Raw genomic sequence first — 17,309 nt, 5'->3', positions numbered from 1 at the left:
CCCGCCCCCTTTCCGGGAGGAGCAAGCTGGGCGCTGACGCCGGCCAATCACAGGCCGCTGCCGTGACGTCACGGTGAGGTCACTCCCGCGGGAAAATCGAGCGTGGAGCGGGGCGCCCGCGACGGCTTTCCGTCACTCGTGAGCGGCCCGCCGGGGCGTGTACCGCTGCAACGGGCTCTGCGGCAGGCGCGCCCCCAGGGGTGCGCAACGRTTCCCACAAAACATACGACCTCTTTATCAAAGAGATTTATTTGCATGTAAATAAACATGTTCTTTGCAATATTTCCAAAAAAGTTGAAAGTACACTCTACATCAAAAAGGAATGAAAAAGTAGCCAGAATTATTTACATGGTTGCCCACAAAAAAAAAAAAAAAAAAGCAAATTTCAAGACACATATTTACATAATGACCATTTAGGAAAGAACCATTTTCTTTTAATCTCAGGTAGAGAAATTGAGATTAAAAGGTTTGGCTTTTACTCTGTTTACACATTTATCTTTCCAATACTGAAAGATGTAAAATATCGTAGAGAATAAGCAAAAATATTTTAAAAATAAAACATTTGTAAGAGACCAAGCATTTACATGTAAAATGTCTGTGTAATATCAACAGGTGTACCTCATCTCTAATCAATGCAATAGAAGCATCATGCAACTGTTGCCTGACTCCAGTATATCTTTTTCTCACATGATATAAAACGAATGGGGTAACAAAGGGGAAAGGGTACAGTGCATCAAAACGGATCAAAAAGCTTATTACCTGCTATGACCACAGTTCAGGACTCTGTTTCTCTTGCAGCACTTGGTGTCACAGAGGCTTAGAGAGGATGAGACTTTGTTCCCTGTACTTCTGTAGGTGTTCGTGATGCCCACCTTTTGCAGGAGAAATTTAGAATATTGAACTTTGGTCTTGGGCAAGCAGAGAAGGAAACATGTTCAGCTCTTTCATTTAAAATACATTTATGTATTAATTATGAAGCTGAACAGTATTTAACTTTTAATGTATGTTTCATATTGGTAAAACATCACTCCAATTAATGACAAGTGTCCAGCAAACCATTCCTTGAAATCCCCAGTCCTGATTCAACTTTGTAAGAGTGCTGCTTTTGAAGGCTGCTTATACCTTCACACAACCCAGAGCAGTTCAAAGGGCTCTTTTAAAACAAAGCAACTTAAAATGACAGGAACAGAATTAAAACAGATGACAACCTGTTGGAGTCTGAACAGGTATTATTTCCAAGATGCAGCTGCTGTAGCAGGGTCTCAAAGATGTAAGTCATCTGGTGTTGTATTTCTTACATCCTCTTCATAGACACCCCACAGTCATATAATTCTGATGCTGCATAAGATGTCATTTGCTCCAGGTTTAGACTTTATTTACTACTTTTTTTATCATCTCTGCACATGAAGATGGGAACATTTGTGAGAAGGAAACTACTGTATGCAGATCACTAGGAGCATAGGCTGAAGGTTGGAAAATACAAGAATGGAGATGTCTCCAAAGTTTGGGGTGGATCTGGAGAAATTCATGGCTCCTGCACTGGACAGGAACCCTGGAATTAAGCTGAAGACTGGAAAAAAGAGGTGAAAATCCCTACAATTTATTGAATAGTTGCTGTTCTGCTGAAAAGACATCTGACTTGCTATGGCTTTTAACAAGCCAGAGAAGAAAATGCTTGTCTGGAGTATTACTGGGGTCAGATTGTAAACATGATTGGAAATTTCAGTGGTTTAGAAGAAACTTAAAGCCTTGACATGTTTTCAAACCACATCCCCATATACAAAGTATAATCTCTTCCCCTTGGGTGAAATCCTGGCCTCCAGAAATCAATGGCAAAACTCAATGGGAATAGGATTCTGCCTGGTACAAAACTCAAAGGAGATGGGTTCACAGAACTCTTTCTTGATTTCCCACTTTTCCTCTTGGGCAAAACAGCTTTAATTGCTTTTAAAAATAAAATATCTACCTCCTCAGTCTCTTTCCTTTCAGGGATCAAGATAAAATCATAGAGGACAGCAGAATCATGCTCTTAAGTCCAGCCAAAAAGGGAAAATCCGTCATTTAAGGAAAACACTGCTTCTGCTGCAATCTTTATCCAGATGAACCAGTTAGGGTCTGTTTTTCCAGCAGCGTAAGTGCATGCTAACACCAGGACATGAATGACTCACACTGCTAAACTAACACCTCCCAGAGAGAGAAGGGAATGCTTGTGTGCATTACCAGAATTACTATTTGAGAAGTGTACTGCAAGTTAAAAGGGGGAAGAAAAAAAAAAACAAAAAACCTGCAAGCATTTCAGCAACAGAAACAGATTGAGAAAATAAGGTCCAATTTTTTAACCATGAATGCACACTAGTTGTCCTATCAATATTAATGAAATTATTCATAGTAGATAAATTAAGCATAGTTCTAAAGTGTTTGCAGAATTGGGTCTTGTGCGCAGCTTATAAACTCTGTCTCTTTACAAATGCAGCATCAGGGAATTCCGGGGAAATTGTTTGCTAGGCTTTCAAGGAAGCAATGCTCAGATTAAGACAGTGGTGGCCCTTTTTAAATTTAGTTTTGTTCCAATGCATGCTGGAATTTTACTAACTTCATCAAAGCTACAGTGGCTGCACATGTGCAGAGCTTTCCAAAACCATAGGTTCTACCCAAATTGCCAAGTTCCTTTGGGCTCTGCCATCATACAATTAAAACAGAGACTGTTTGAAAACAAGCAGCATAAGGCGTTCAAATACGGACATAAGTAAATAGCTAAAATGAAAGAAAAGTCAAACATAAGACAGCTATCCTTCATCATTTTGACCTAGAATAAAATGCTGATACACATCAGAACACAGTGCCCGATTTTGCTGAGTGGCCCCATCAGAGGAAGATCAAGTTCCTCAGCAACACTCCAAATCAGGCACTGAATGAAGAAGTGCCACAAAAATAAAAACAATTAAAAAGCATCTTTTTCTTCCAACCACCCTTTTAAAAARAGTAAAATCCAACCCCAAAACATGCCCTAAAATAATTAGCTTAAAACTTCCTAAAAACAAGATTAACTTATTCTGAAGGGGAAGAGGGGGCAGAGGAAGTCAGATTCTCCCAGAATAGCCTAGTTTGTTTGCACCAGTTTGGGGTCTGCTCACACACTGACACGCATATGCCTGTTATTTTTAACAGGACTATTAATACTTCTAAATTAAAAAAGAGTGTAAGTATCCACAGGACCAAGGCCACAGTCAGGAACCTGGCTTGCCATATGGAGCTTCTGGACACAGCCAGAGATCGGCACTCACACGTGTTCCATTCAGACTTTTGAGATCCTTGGAAATACTTCTCTTAAGACACATCTCTTAAGAATCAGTGTGGCAGTTATGCAATAAATGGTTCTTTTCATCTCTAAAACCTGCAGGTCCTGCATTCAGCTCATCTTTTAAAATATTTCAGTATCTTTTAAAGATACTAAGAAAATTAATTTCCAATTAGAGCAACATCCATGAGATCGTCGTCTTCTTCTCCAATCAAAAACTCAGGGCTAGCTCGAGATGGTCGCTCAGCTGAAATGATAGCACTGCTTGTCATGGAGAGAGATTGATCAGCTGAAATTGGGGATTTAGACCAACTCTCTGGCTTAATGCTGTGAGATTTCTTCTTGTCTCTGTCTTTATCACGATCCCGATCTCTATCCCTGTCTTTGTCTTTCACTTTTTTCTTCTCTTTTTTGTGCTTCTTATGTTTTTCTGAGCTATATTCAGGCAAAGGCCTAATGCCATCATCAGAGCTGGGGCTGTTCTGATAGGATTTCTCAGCTATGGAAGAGCCCGACTCACTCTCACTGTCTATGTTTTGGGGAGTGTATGCTGGTGACTTACTGTGGCTGGGAGAGCAGCGTTCATGTTTTGGAGTAGACCCACTGATTAGAGGGGATCCATAGCTTTTGGAAGAAGCCATCTGAGGCCTTAAGCTATCCCCACCTCCTTCCCCAGGTTTCTGCAAAGTTACTTTGGCTTTAATACTAGGGGAACCACCATCATGCTTGCTGATGATAATTTTGGCCACTCCAGTGCTTCCAACATTTTTGGAATCTGAAGTCTTCTTGGAAGAGTCGACAGATCCTCCAGAAACAGAAACTTTAGATTTCTCTTTGTCACTCTTCTCACGTTTGCCCTGGAACTCACCTCCTGACATATTGTGTTTGGAGGACATAGTATGGCTTGAGGAATTGGAACTTGGCCCCATTTGCCCATCCATTGGGTCTTCACCACCAGGCCCGCTAGTGACAACCCCATGTTTAAGTTTGTCTATGACTGCAGTTAGAGATGGCTTCTTGTTTCTGCTAGGAGACTTGCCTTTGGAACTTCCATGCTGATTTTGGGATGAAGACATGGAAGACCCACTAGATGAAAAGGAAGATGAAGATGCTGTAGAAGAGTTTGATGAAGGAGGTGGTTTCTGAGACATAGACCCAGAGGATCCCATTCCTGAAGAGGATTTCATACTTGAGCTTGATCCAGTCCCAGACATATGGGAGCCTCCAGAACCTGAACTTATAGGTGACTTTGCTTTAGATGATGGGGGAGTACCTGGAACAGGTTTCATGGGAGAAGCAAGCTTGTCAGAACCTCCTGAGGGTCTAGAATGAGATGGAGAGATGTTTGGTTTACTCATAGAGGGGTTCATAAGTGATGATGGCTTTCCTTGAGGTTTCATCTTGGTACTTCCAGAACCGCTGCTGAGGCCATGTTTGGTGATGGGGGAGGATCCAGGCTTTCCCATAGACTGAGCTGAGCTTTTGGACTGACCTGAACCTGAGCCACCTTGGCTCGAGTATAGGCTGCTGCTCATCTTTGAACCAGAAGACCCTTCTGATTTGCTTTTAATTTTGCCTGAGGTTGAAGAGGAAGAGGAAGAGGAGGAGGAGGAAGAATGGCTATGATGGCTTTTGCTGCTGGAGGAGGTGACAGAGCCACTACTCGTATACTGGCCATGTGAAGATGGTTTGCCAACAGTCACTGTTCCTTTTGGAATCTGAATTGTGATTTTTGGAATAGGAGGAGTAGCTACACCAGGAGGAGTCTGAGATCTGCCTGAACTCCCAGGAGATTTGGACCCACCTGTGCTTGCAGGTGGGGTRAAAGGCCTGTTTGATGAACTATGAGATGGAGATTTTCCATCTGTTTCCTGCTTCTTACGCTTTGGAAGTTTCTCTTTACTTTTACCATCACTGGATGGAGTCCGGCTGCGCTTCCCTGGCTTCCCATCTAGCCCAGGACCTGCCATATTACTTCCAGAACCATTGCCTTCCTTTACCCGTTTCTGAGACTTTTCTTTCCCCAAATCCCCTGTATTTAATAAAGGGCTCTGACCACCACTGTGATGTTCCATGATGTCAGAGGACCCCAGTGCTTTGCTTGCAGCTGCAATAATACTAAAATCCACCGTATCAGACTGATTACTCCCCTTAAATTTATTTTCTCCCCCATCACCCCCTAACACTTGCACCCCYAACGTACTTAGAGCCTGGGGAGTATAGCCTTTGAAATCATCAGTGTCTGCACTCTGACTACTCTCATCAAAGTACTCCTCCCCAAAACCACTTTGACTTTGACTGTTCAGCAAGTCAGGATTGAAATCTACCCCATCTGGAAAAAAATGGTTTGAAGAATCACTGTTGGGGCTCACAGCAGCATCTGCTATCAGGTCTGCTGGATCTGTGTATGGGTTCTCACTATTGTTCGTCTGAAAAACGTCTGGGTCAAAGAGGGCACTTTGTGAATGTCCTGAACTAGAAGAGTCTCTTACTGGAGTACCAATGGGTGGACAGTCCTCATTGGTGGTGGGTAGTTTGGAAGCCTCCTCTGCTATATCCGAAAGGATATCAGTAACATCGGCTCCAATGCTGTCTGAACTAGAAAGTCGAACCATTCTCTGAATACTGGGCTGCGAGTGAGGTATAGGCTGTGGGTATGTAGTAGGAGGAGTGCTGCATTGGCTAGGTGCTGGAGTAATATGAGGGGTGTCCAGGGTATCTGCAGTCATGTTGACATCAAAAATAGGATTCTGGGAGTCAACATCCATTGAAAAGAGCTCCCTCTGGAAATCGTCCTCAGTCTGATGCTTGGGCTTGTCTGCTGGGATGCGGGATTTTTTTTTCTTTTGCTTACTCCCCCCAGGGCCCATTTCCATTCTAGGGGAGCCAGAGGAAGAGTTCTGCCTTTCGAGAGGGCTGCTCCCATACAGAGTGGAGAAATCCTGAGGGGGATTCTCTTTAAGAAGGTTCATGAGCATGGGGTGGTTCTTGGTGTTGCTTGCTGGTGAGGATACTGGTGGTGGTGTGTGATGGGGAGGGGTTGGACTTGAGCCAATGGTAGACCCCACATTCCCTGTGATCTGCAACAAACTAGTGAGAATAGGGTTCTGAGACACTTTGCTGAAGTCCTCCCCATGGCCCACCGAGTCATGCCTCTCTTTCATGCTTATGCTCATATTAAACAAAGTAGTGATGGGCCCCCCAGGAAAAGTGTTTGTTGGGGTAGTGGTACCACTCATTGGGTTGCTGCCTGTGGTCATGCCATACCCTGGGCTGCTGGCTGGGGGAAGATTTTTCTTCACCATATCTTCTACTGTCTCTGCAATGAGTGACAAGGCTGGTGTGTCTGCCTGAATCGTTTCTGCTTTTCTACGAATTGCTCTCATGGTCACAGGAATGGACATACATCTGCAAAACATAAGACACAAATAGTTTAGAATGCATTTTACTGCCCTAAGTAATGTTCATTAAAGTAGTTTTAACAACTTCCTCAGAAAAGCAGCAGCCAAATGAGGTAAGACGGTATTTCTCATTCTGGGGAGGGAAAACTAAAGGAAATGACAACTGAAAGAAATGCTAYGGGTCTTCAACTAAAAGAAATGCTACAGGTCTTGGCCACAAGAGAGCAACATGTCCAGGCACTGTAAAAACTTTGCTATTCTATTTGTACTTATACTTATCCTGTCACACTCATCTAGCCATGAGACAACGGTGCCTTTCTAAACTACCTTGCAAACATAAATACAGAGAGAATTAATCAAACAATTTATTCAATTATTAGTAACTGACAGATGATGACCTTGTATTAAAGCACAGGATGGAAACATGCAATCTGGGTTGTTACACTCATTCTGTTAAGGAACACCTTTGTCTAAGCTTAGGCAAGCCTCAGTTCCTGAAACCTTGTAAAGTGCAATGATAAAGCCACATCCCACTCAAGGTCAGCAAGCCTATGTTTAGAAAGAAAAATATATATTCTCACTCAAGAGGTCTGTGTTGTGTACTGTTAACATTCTGCTGTATTCTGAATGCGTACAGTGGTGGCTGGTGTTGAGGAATTTTGATAAAAGGCCTGTGTAAAAGGCAAGCTGCAGGAAGCTCTTTTCCACCTTACAAGACGTTGAAACCTATCAACTGCATGAAAAGGCATAAAAAGGCAGGTACCTCGGACACGCACATAATATCAGAGGTTAAGATTCGAAGTCAACAATATGATTTTCAGTAGGGCTCCAAGTTTTCCTCCCTTATGAAGAATCACTACAAAAATTCACTCAAATAAAGAGCAGTTCCAAAAATCAGTAGGATACTTATGAAATGGACACAGAGTTCATCTATGTGTTTCGGAGTACATTAAGCAATAAATGCTAGAAGTATCCCATACTAATCCCATGGTACTCACCAGGATTTTCTCAAACACAGAATACTACTATTCTCTTAGAAYTCAAAAAGCAGAAAGGAGAGTTAACCTGAGTACCTGGTCCCACAGGCATGGCACCAGACAGACTCAGAAGGTCTGAACCACCTCTTTCATTCTGGCACRGGTCTGCTAAGTGACCACAAATGCACCATTCAATCTGCCTGGCCCCAGTGAAATAAGGATAATGACAACTCATTCAAAAAATGTTCTGGATAAAAATCACCTATCTAGATAGTTAAACAGAGATCCTGGATTTGTTAATTCAGTTTTACAAGGGCCCTTACATTTAATAAGGGAAAATTACTAATTTCCAGATATTCAGATACTGATTTTAGCTGACACACTATATTGCTTCTGGGGTACTTTTGGAGCCTGTTTTGGTACTGCAAGTTCTCCTCCCCAAAGTTGAGTTTTCCGCAGGACGAAAGGCCTGGTGAAATACTACTGTAGGCATGTACAAGTAACAACAGCACATGTGAGCTACTGCGTTTTGGCTTATAAACAACACTCTAAACAAAACTACATGGCATCACAGAAAGATCTGGCTTACCTTTGAACAACTTTGGCAATGAAATCRTCTGTACAGATAAGAGCATCAGACAGCCCTTTGTACAGCTTACAATTCACATGAGTAGAATCTTGCACATCCATTACAACTGAAAGACAGAAGGCATTTGGAATAGATGAAAATTCTGGTTACAGAGGGAGAAAACCCTGCCATTCTCTTTGTAATTACATGCATGCTTTTATTGAGTCCACTTACCACACACAAGAGAGTCATTCACAGGGTGCTGAAAAGACACACTAAAACAGGAGTCAGAGAGAGGACAAACTTCAAACTGCAGGATCCCAGGGGAATCTGGAAGATAAGGGAATTATTAAATTAAAGATCACAGGAAATGAACCAGAGGCACATGCTCAATACTCCCATATAGAGAAAAATAAAATGGTAAGAGAAAAGCAGTATCAGCATCCTATTTCTTATTCCCAAATCTGAGAAAAACACCCAGGGTTCCCTACAATTACACATTAGATTCCACCTGATGTAGTACCTACCTTCTTTTAAAACTGTTCGCTTGACACAGCTGCCTATCAGTGTGTTGTAAGCCACCTGATGTCTGATCAAATTAAGGATGAGAGGAACCCGTCCAGGGTGCTGGAAGGCAATTTTGCTAATCAGAGTTCCTTGAAGACTTCTTCCATCTGGGAGAGGAGCATCTTTGTTCAGAAAGTAACAGTGCTGCTGTCCTGGAAGAGCCTGACAAACAATTCCTGCTTTACTCCAACTAATGCTGGATACAAGGCAAAACCAGACATCTAGGAAGGAAAGAACAGGCTCCAAATCCAAGCAATGTCAAGCCATCTTTCTGGCTGGAAATGACAAGATTGAATGAAGATACTTTCCTTTTACTAAATGACAAGCAGATCTGAACAAGCAAAACAGCACTCAGGCTCCTCAGAAGCAGTACTGCCAAACAGTATTCACTTCCCCCAACTAAATGAGTTTCATACAGTATAGAATCTCTTTTGAGAAAATAAAAATCCACTGAAGTCAATAGGAGATCTGTCATTGACTAACATTAAAAAACCAAGTTTTCTCCCAAAGTGTTATGATTTATTCAGTCACATATCAAAAATCAAAGCTAGAAGAAGGAACAGAACCTGGGAAGGCTAAATTCCATATCTCTGCTGTCACTACTGCAGCAGAGTCCATAGCCAGATCTTAATTGCTAATTCCATCCATCCAGGAGGACAATCTCATTATTTATAATAGCTTCTACCTGAATGATCCCCAAAACAYGTGAAGCCCCTAAACTGCTCATCTGCAAGTCTAACTCCCTGGCTGTACAATATACTTACTGCATAGAAGCGCATATTGTGGTTTAAAGGTAGAGGATCAGCCTCCTTGGATAACTCAAATTGTGTGATCAGTTCATACAAGGGTACAAATGTTGGTGATGTATCAAACAATGGAATACCTGAGGAAACAAAATGGCACAGACTGATTGCACCTGGGACCTGGAAAGAGTTGATGAGCCATGAAATGAGTTACCACCTAGTAAAGGAAACTTATCCAGTTCTTACTGAAACCAGGACACAAAAACTTGAGTAGCTATTCTGTCATGCTTTATAAACAGCAGCTTATTAGGAAAAATCTAGGAAGCATCTTTCTAACAGATGTGCAACCCACCTGTGCAGCCCTGAAGTTTCTGAATGAAAGCTCGAGATACTGGAATGGGTTGTGGGAACTTCAAGAAGAAACAAGCTGGCAGGTCCACACTGTTGGCACTGGTGATTGACGAGAAAGACGGTGTCCTAAAGATTGAGTTCATACAAATATTTATTAGGCACAGAACATGACTTTGGCTTCTGCTTTGACTGTCAGACATGCATTTTACTGTTTGCTCAAATACAAACAGATTGTTTATGCCTTCTGGAAAATAATGGCACTCATCAAAAGCATTAAAACATGCCTGAAATACATGCKTCTCAGCCTAAAGATAGCATAAAAGTCACTTTATAATGCTATAACATCATGCAGTCATCTCTCCACTTCTGGCTTCAAGAAGACTCTGACTTCAAAAGAGAACTGAATATTGAATTTGCATTTAAACAAGGTCACTGAGAAAGGCCTAGCAGATATGTCCTTTGCTTACCCTTTGCTGTCAACAGGATGAGACCCCATAATCAGTGGTGCAATTGGAAGTTTGTACATTGCCATAGTTCCCTCAACTGTTACTGAGGCATTCATACCCAAAGCCCGAGGAACTGCAAAAGGAAGCAAGAAAAAAATACCACAGGCTTTWTGAGTTAAATTAAACTAGTAGAAATATATTACTTCCTCCATACAGTACAGTTTTCAGTGTTCACCATTAACACCTAAATGGACTACAATCATACCAGTTACACTACCGGCTTTTTCACTCCTTACACAGAATGTCTACAGCATAAATCTTAAAATATGTTTCAAATAGATTTTTAAGTTTGTATTATGCTCTTTACAAAGCAAAATAATTAATGAATTTGAACAATTTCACCCTCTCCTTTCTCCAGAGCAATCTCCTTTTTAATAGGTGCTTGGTTTTGTCATTTTAGTAAATGAGATGTCTGTATACACACAAGGAAACTGATCCTTCAGTAAGATGGCACAAGCACAAGTATTCTCACAATAGAACAGATCTCATGTGTACCATGAAACCCCAGGCAAAAGGCTTCAACTGCAGGCTGAGTCATCCAGGTTCACTGGTACTAGTCCCTGTCAAATTCCAGAAGAGCCATGAGGTTCAAGAGGGTCAGCTGAGCCAGCATTTACAGACATGCTTATTAAACCCATGTTTTCTGTACTCAGCTTATGATTTTCCTGTATTCGAGGTGACAGCAGAGGGGAGCTAGACTGCTAGAAATCTGCTTTCTGCTCTCCTTCAAGCAGAAGTAGTCATACTAGCTTCTAAAGGTGACCTACCATTGTTCTCATGCAAAACAATGGGGGCTCCAGTGCCTTCTTCAAATAAATCATATGGCGAGACATAATACTTGAGATTCATCAGGAGACCTGTGGGGGAAAGGCTTATAAATAAGCATCCTGGTGACACAAGTTACCCAACTATTATTAACTCTTGTAACATTAAATTTGCAATGTAACAAAGAACATGTTGGGCAGAGTTGCCAGCACACCCTGAAAGAGTTATTCGCCTCTGCCAAAGGCACAGATACTGCCATCTCCCATAGGATTACTATCTGTGGTGGCTTCATAAATAAAAGCTGTCTTTCTGGATCATAAGGAACTTGCACATATTAAGCCTCTTTTACTTTGATTAGTTTCTTCCATTATTAGCATCAGTTAACGTAAAACTACCATCCATAAAGGAGATACTGAACAAAGCCAATTTCACATAGAAAATCCACACTTTTTTTTTTTCCTTTTTAAAATGTTTATCAAAGATACCTCCACTCCTGGGGGTGAGATAGCCAACACTGCCACGAAGAATCTTGTCGAGGGGATTTGCATTGGTGGCTTGCCTGCAAGAGAGGCAGTCACAGGTCTGTAACAAGCCAGAGCCATAGTTGAAGCCAAAAATCATGGGTTGATGACAATCTAAGATTTTAGCTCAACACATACACRCTGCTCAGTAAACAGATGTAGCTATCTTAAATCTCACACTGCAATGGGCAAAATAGAAGCTACTTTACTTTGTAAAGCATGGATGATTTATCCTCTGAATCTACAGTAGTAAAAGATGACCAAGTGTTTTTCAGTTTCTTACTGTAGAACAACTTGTTACCACTAATCTATCTAGTTGCGAACTGCTTTTCTTTTCCCCCCYTTTTAAATTGAATTTTGTAGTTAAAAAGGTAAATTCCTGGTAAATTCCAAGAAGCTCTGAGCAATTTTTCTATCACTCTGTATCACTCCCTGGCTTGCACAGGCCTTCTGAAACCTCGGCACTGAAGTTAGCAATAATGTCAGAATACATAGGCACTGATGAGCCATCAGCACAGGGATACTTCCCTATGGTTAGAACCAGTCAATATGATGTGGTACTATTAAGAAAAAACAAACATCAACAAGACATACAGATGTTCTTACCAATACATCCCTGCCATTTTTGAGAGATCCAGCTCCAAGGACTGTAGAGCTAAGTACATTTTAGTTTTAAGTTTGCTGGAAAAAGAAAAATTAAAAATTAAAAGGAGTTGTGCAATGAAATCCAATTACAGAAATACTGACYGACAAGCTGCAATACTTTCCATCAGATCAAGCATTTAGAAGTTTTAACTTTTCATTCCCACTTCAAACTAAATCCTCGCTCCCCACTGCATGCACACACAAATCATGTTGATGGAGTCAGGAAGATCACACACAATGGAAAATTAAGCACAGAAATAAAAGCTTGTAGATTTTATATATGTGCATGTAATAAAATACAACAGTCTAGACTTACTTGTCTCCTGGCAACTTATACAGGTTCACAAGCCCCCTTAGATGTTTAGAAAATTCATCAAAATTTTTCTCTCTAAAAGGAGAGGAAAAAAGGTAATATGAATTCATATTCATAGCAGATGACGTTTTATTTTTAAAAGTTACATTAATACAAAAATGAAGTCACAAAAGAACAGACTTTTGTTACAAGAAAGCTGTAAAAACACGTTCTTTAAACGATCTAGGTTTAATGTTTCTGCAAGATATCACACTATGGCTTCCAAGTCCACATGCATCGCAGTCTGAATCTGGCATATCTGAACCTAAGCCAGAAATCCCCCTGGAGAAGTACAAAGACTTTGGGAGGAAGGCACAGTTAGCAAACTGCTTGGCATTTCCAGGCATGAAATAGCACCAGCTGAATAATGCAAAGACAAACCCRTCTGAAAATACAACTATTGCTACTCACCTCAAATGTTGCACCAATTCTGGACAGCTCTAAAAAGGGAAAAATATAGARCTGTATCAATATCAAATGTAGTAATCTCAGCCTTTGTGCAGCACTGTGACTGCAAAATATTAGGACAGTGACATTTCTAAGGATCAGCTTCTGATGAGAAGAAACACTTACAACTACGCATTGGTATGGTTCTAGTTCTGCTTGACAACCTCCTCTGGGAGAAATTCAAACAATATCATATCCTATTAAATAAATAACTTGGAATAAAGTTTCAAAATAGTGAAGCCTTAGTTTGAAAACCTCTGATCTTTTATAAATGCAATAAGAATGGCCTCATTTGCAGAAGAGGAGCTATGGCAATACAAAATCCAAGTGCAAACTGCCATGTATGCGGAGGAAGAAAACAATGCTATTTTCTTTCAGGAYCTTAGCTGTATGCTTCTAGGTTTTAGTGTTTTCCATTCACAGAGCTAAATCTTATAAGATTAATTTCCCTCTCCTTCTCCAAGAAATAAAATTCCTCACAAACAAAACAAGTAACTTCCTAAGCAATTTTGCCAGTTATGATGCTACTCATAAGAAAATAAGGACTCTCAGCAGAACGGTCCTTGCACACATGCACTGCATTGATCATCAGATAAAAGCATAAGAACGGACTACTCCACGGAGGTTTTGACTTTCCACTAGAACAAGCAGTAAAGTTGTTAGGCCTAGATGAATGTTCAGTATAATCCATTTCCTCTGTTCATACAGAAGGGAACTAAAACAGCAGTTCCAAAGACAAAAAGGTATCACTCTCATCTTTTTCAGTAATACATACCACAGGATTTTCTCCATGGTGAGCCACTTTGACATCACACAGCAGCCCTGTAGGATCTAACTGGACTTCCACATAGAACATGTCTGAAGTGATGTAACATTCAGTGCCATTTGCACTAAGGTGAGATCCAAGGCTTACATACAAAACAAAACAAAAATTGCTATGAGATGCACACAAAAAACAATCAAACCAGCAGTGAGATTATGATGTGTACAGATAAACAAGAAATATCTTTGCCATAAAATAAAGAAGACAACCTACCCATTTTGTCTAGCTATAGACTCTAAGCGATCTGTCATAGCAGGCAGAGAAGATACTAGATGGAGAAAGCAAAAAGCAAAGCTTAGTGAAATGATTCAACATTTCCCCAGGAATGAGACATCAGCATTAAAAGCAATCTCAACAACTTACTCCCAGGTGTTCTCATACCTTCAAACATGCAGTTATACATACTATCAACATCCAAATTTCAGGCAGAACAATTTGTGAAGAGAAAAATAGACATTCTCAGAAATACAAAGATAGAATGGATTTTCTTCTGCATTCCAGACAAGGGAATTCAGGTATGGGCATTTACAATAAAAATAACAGGCAATCTTGAATGATACTGAATGGTAACAGATAAGCATGCTTATGTAAATGTGACTACACATACATCAAGAACACTGAGATACATGCTAGCAACAACCTTGCTTGCTTTTATGATGCCGAATGTTTCCACAGCGTATCATTGCTAAGCAGTACATAAAGTGCATGCACAGAACATACCAACCTTTTAATGCCTTCTGCAAAGTCTCCAAACAGCTCACCAGATGTTGGTGCCCCCCAGAGTTGATCACAACTCGCTTTTCCTTAGTCAGAAAGGAGGRAAAAAAAAGATCTTTTGATGTATCACTCATTGAGAGGGAATTACTGCAATTTTTGCTCTGTCAGATCAGGTTTATTCAGGTAATTAAAGGCAGATTAGATTTCATCCCCAAATTACATCCTCATTTTGATTCTTATATGACAACAGTATCCATTTTAGAAACAGGTAACAAAGGCAGACCTGGAATTGATYTTGTTCTTTAAGCAATTTGCTCATCCGGAAGAACAGACTGTAATAACTTTTTAATAGGTGTAAGCTTAGAGTTATATAGGAGGAGACAAGAAAAGTAACCATACAGGCAAACTTTTAACRCCTCAAAACAATATATAGAGAAACCTTTGATGTAGTTCTCTCCTGCCTTCTGTTCCTCCCTACCCCCACCCAGAAATCAATGTTTCAAAACCACATTTGACTAAACCAACACTGAATTCTGAACACCACTGAAAAGGGAGCAAATCGCTTAACAAAAGAAAACACCTCAAAACAGCGAGTGGCAGAATGGTTAAGGCTTCTCGCCACCAGTTCAAACTGTCAAGTTTTACTCTCTTCCTGGACTTGAAATAACAGCTGCCCACTGTCAATTAGGCTGTAAAGTGAGAGGCTGTAACCAGGGAAGGCAAAGGCACTCCAGGCAGACAGGACATGCGCATCACTCCCCTGCACACTGCTGGGTTGAGAACTGGCATGCCTCAATGATAGTGGCCCAACAGGAAGCCGAGGTTTAGACAAGTAAAGCACTTTGAAGAGATCTAACAAACCAACAATTATTGCTAAAGATACTCCTAAAACTCTCCTGCTCAGATTCCAACAGTCCTCACCATGACTTGACGGACTAGCTTCATGGTTTCTGTCCAAGGTCTGTTTTGGTTAAACTTTGCATGAAGTCTTTCTAAGAGAGAACTCATCTTATTCAGCTTCTCCACCTCTATAAGAYAAATCATAGGACAAAATTCAGAAAAGAGAGAACCAGGTAATATTTAAAGTTTTACAAATAGAACAAGTGGGCAGTCGTAATGAAAACACTTTCCATTTTTAAGCTAAACATGATTTCACAAAACTTACCTACTGCTGATTTTTCACTGGGACCTAGACCTTACAGGTACATAACGTTAAGGATATATCACTAACTATTAAAACCTAGAGGATCATCAAAGGTCTAAGGGTCTGTTGGGAGAAGTTCTGCATGGACTCTAAATGAGATGGTTCCAGATGATTAAATTCTGGTATAACAGTAATATGTCAGGGCACTGTTTTGGGACACAGCATGGCTTAAAGATGTGCTGAAGCTACCTAAGGGAGGACAAGGAGTAGGCAGTGTAGAAAACAATGCATCAAAAAACTTTCAAAGAACAGAGGTTAAGCTTTCATCTTTTGGCTTTTCTAACTCCCCAACTTCCTGCATCGTAAAGATCTTCCCCAAACCCTTCATCTCCTAATCAAATCAATCTAACTGCCAGCGCTTCAGCGGGTCAAAACTCTCTGACCWGCCATATTCTCATCCACCCCCTGCTAGCCCAAGACCCAAGGACTGGTGTCTTTGTGCTGTTCTGGAACCAGTGTATGGCTCCACACACTATGATACAACAAAGCCATTGATGAYCTGCTTTGCTCTGCCTTCAAGAGTGCTTCACAGATTGGTACCAGACTGGAATCTAGTCAAGCCTTACAAAATGCTTGTCATGTTCCTGAGATTTCCTTCTATTAGGTGTGGTTTTATAMGCTCATTTTCCTGTATTTTAGAAAGTTCCACTGTTATGAAAAAACTCTCTTTGATAAGAGGTGGGAGACAGTGACACTGACTGTGCAGAAAACTAGCATCAGACAGATTAACTAAAAAAATCCAAGTCGAAATAGTGTCTTTTTCCCCAATACCTAATAAAAAACATACAAAAAAGAAYGGGAGCTTCAAGGGTGCTATAATTTTCTTTTGCTATCTAGCAGACAGATGTTTCAACAGTTGCATTCTYTGAAAAGCCCAACAGACATCACCGCCAAAATCAACCTCTCATTGGCACTGCAGGGTCCAAGGCAAACACAAAGGCTACAAAACTAACTGCCATGGTGTGCAACCCTGCAAGGCCTCACCTCGAAACTCTGTAGGGCTCGTTCTCGTGATCGACGCATGAACAGTCCACTGAATTAGTACTGACCCACCCCAGTGTAAAACATAACTAAATGCTTGTTAGATGTTTCCCGGCACTTTATAYATCTCAGCTGCATTAGAGACGGGGATTTTTGCCAGACTTCAGCGTAGTTAGARTTTCACTTGGGTATTTGCCTTTATTTTCTTCAAAAACGGAACAAGCCCTGCAGCCGGCACGAAGGCCCAGGCGGCCCGGCACGGGGAGCCCCGAGCGGTGCGTTAGATCCACGACGGCGGGGCCGCCACCCCGACCCCCGCACCGCGGAGACACCGGGAGCCCCTCGCCGGGCGGTCGAGCCCCGCGGCTCCTCACAGGGCCGGCCCGGCGCCGCAGCCGCGCCCCTCAGGCGGCACTCACCCTCGGCGCCGCCCGGCGCCGCCT

At 41.3% G+C, this 17,309-nt stretch overlaps 1 protein-coding gene across 3 annotated transcripts; it reads right to left on the bottom strand.

Moving 5' to 3' along the window:
- Nucleotides 1–228: 228 nt before the first annotated feature.
- On the bottom strand, nucleotides 229–17,303 carry MED1 (mediator complex subunit 1). Of its 3 annotated transcripts, none has more exons than XM_085316137.1 (17): nucleotides 17,286–17,303; nucleotides 15,603–15,709; nucleotides 14,689–14,767; nucleotides 14,178–14,232; nucleotides 13,917–14,049; nucleotides 13,106–13,134; nucleotides 12,659–12,730; nucleotides 12,304–12,378; nucleotides 11,662–11,735; nucleotides 11,179–11,268; nucleotides 10,373–10,484; nucleotides 9,907–10,031; nucleotides 9,576–9,694; nucleotides 8,772–8,973; nucleotides 8,479–8,574; nucleotides 8,266–8,371; nucleotides 229–6,706 (listed from the first exon to the last, which is right to left on the bottom strand). In XM_085316137.1, exons 2-17 carry the CDS (start codon nucleotides 15,687–15,689, stop codon nucleotides 3,460–3,462), a joined length of 4,701 nt encoding a protein of 1,566 aa, XP_085172263.1. In that variant the 5' UTR covers nucleotides 15,690–15,709; nucleotides 17,286–17,303; the 3' UTR covers nucleotides 229–3,459. The 3 variants fall into 3 exon arrangements, with proteins under 3 accessions (XP_085172263.1, XP_085172264.1, XP_085172265.1); XM_085316138.1 differs by lacking the exon at nucleotides 17,286–17,303 and adding an exon at nucleotides 16,870–16,964; XM_085316139.1 differs by lacking the exon at nucleotides 17,286–17,303 and adding an exon at nucleotides 15,847–15,864.
- Nucleotides 17,304–17,309: the final 6 nt, after the last annotated feature.

This window comes from Rhea americana, unplaced genomic scaffold (assembly GCF_003343005.1).
Source record: "Rhea americana isolate MKP2758 unplaced genomic scaffold, rheAme1 scaffold_452, whole genome shotgun sequence".
Taxonomy (NCBI): domain Eukaryota; kingdom Metazoa; phylum Chordata; class Aves; order Rheiformes; family Rheidae; genus Rhea; species Rhea americana.
The sequence above is the reverse complement of the archived record's forward strand: the minus strand, read 5'-3'. Positions and strand labels throughout refer to the sequence as shown.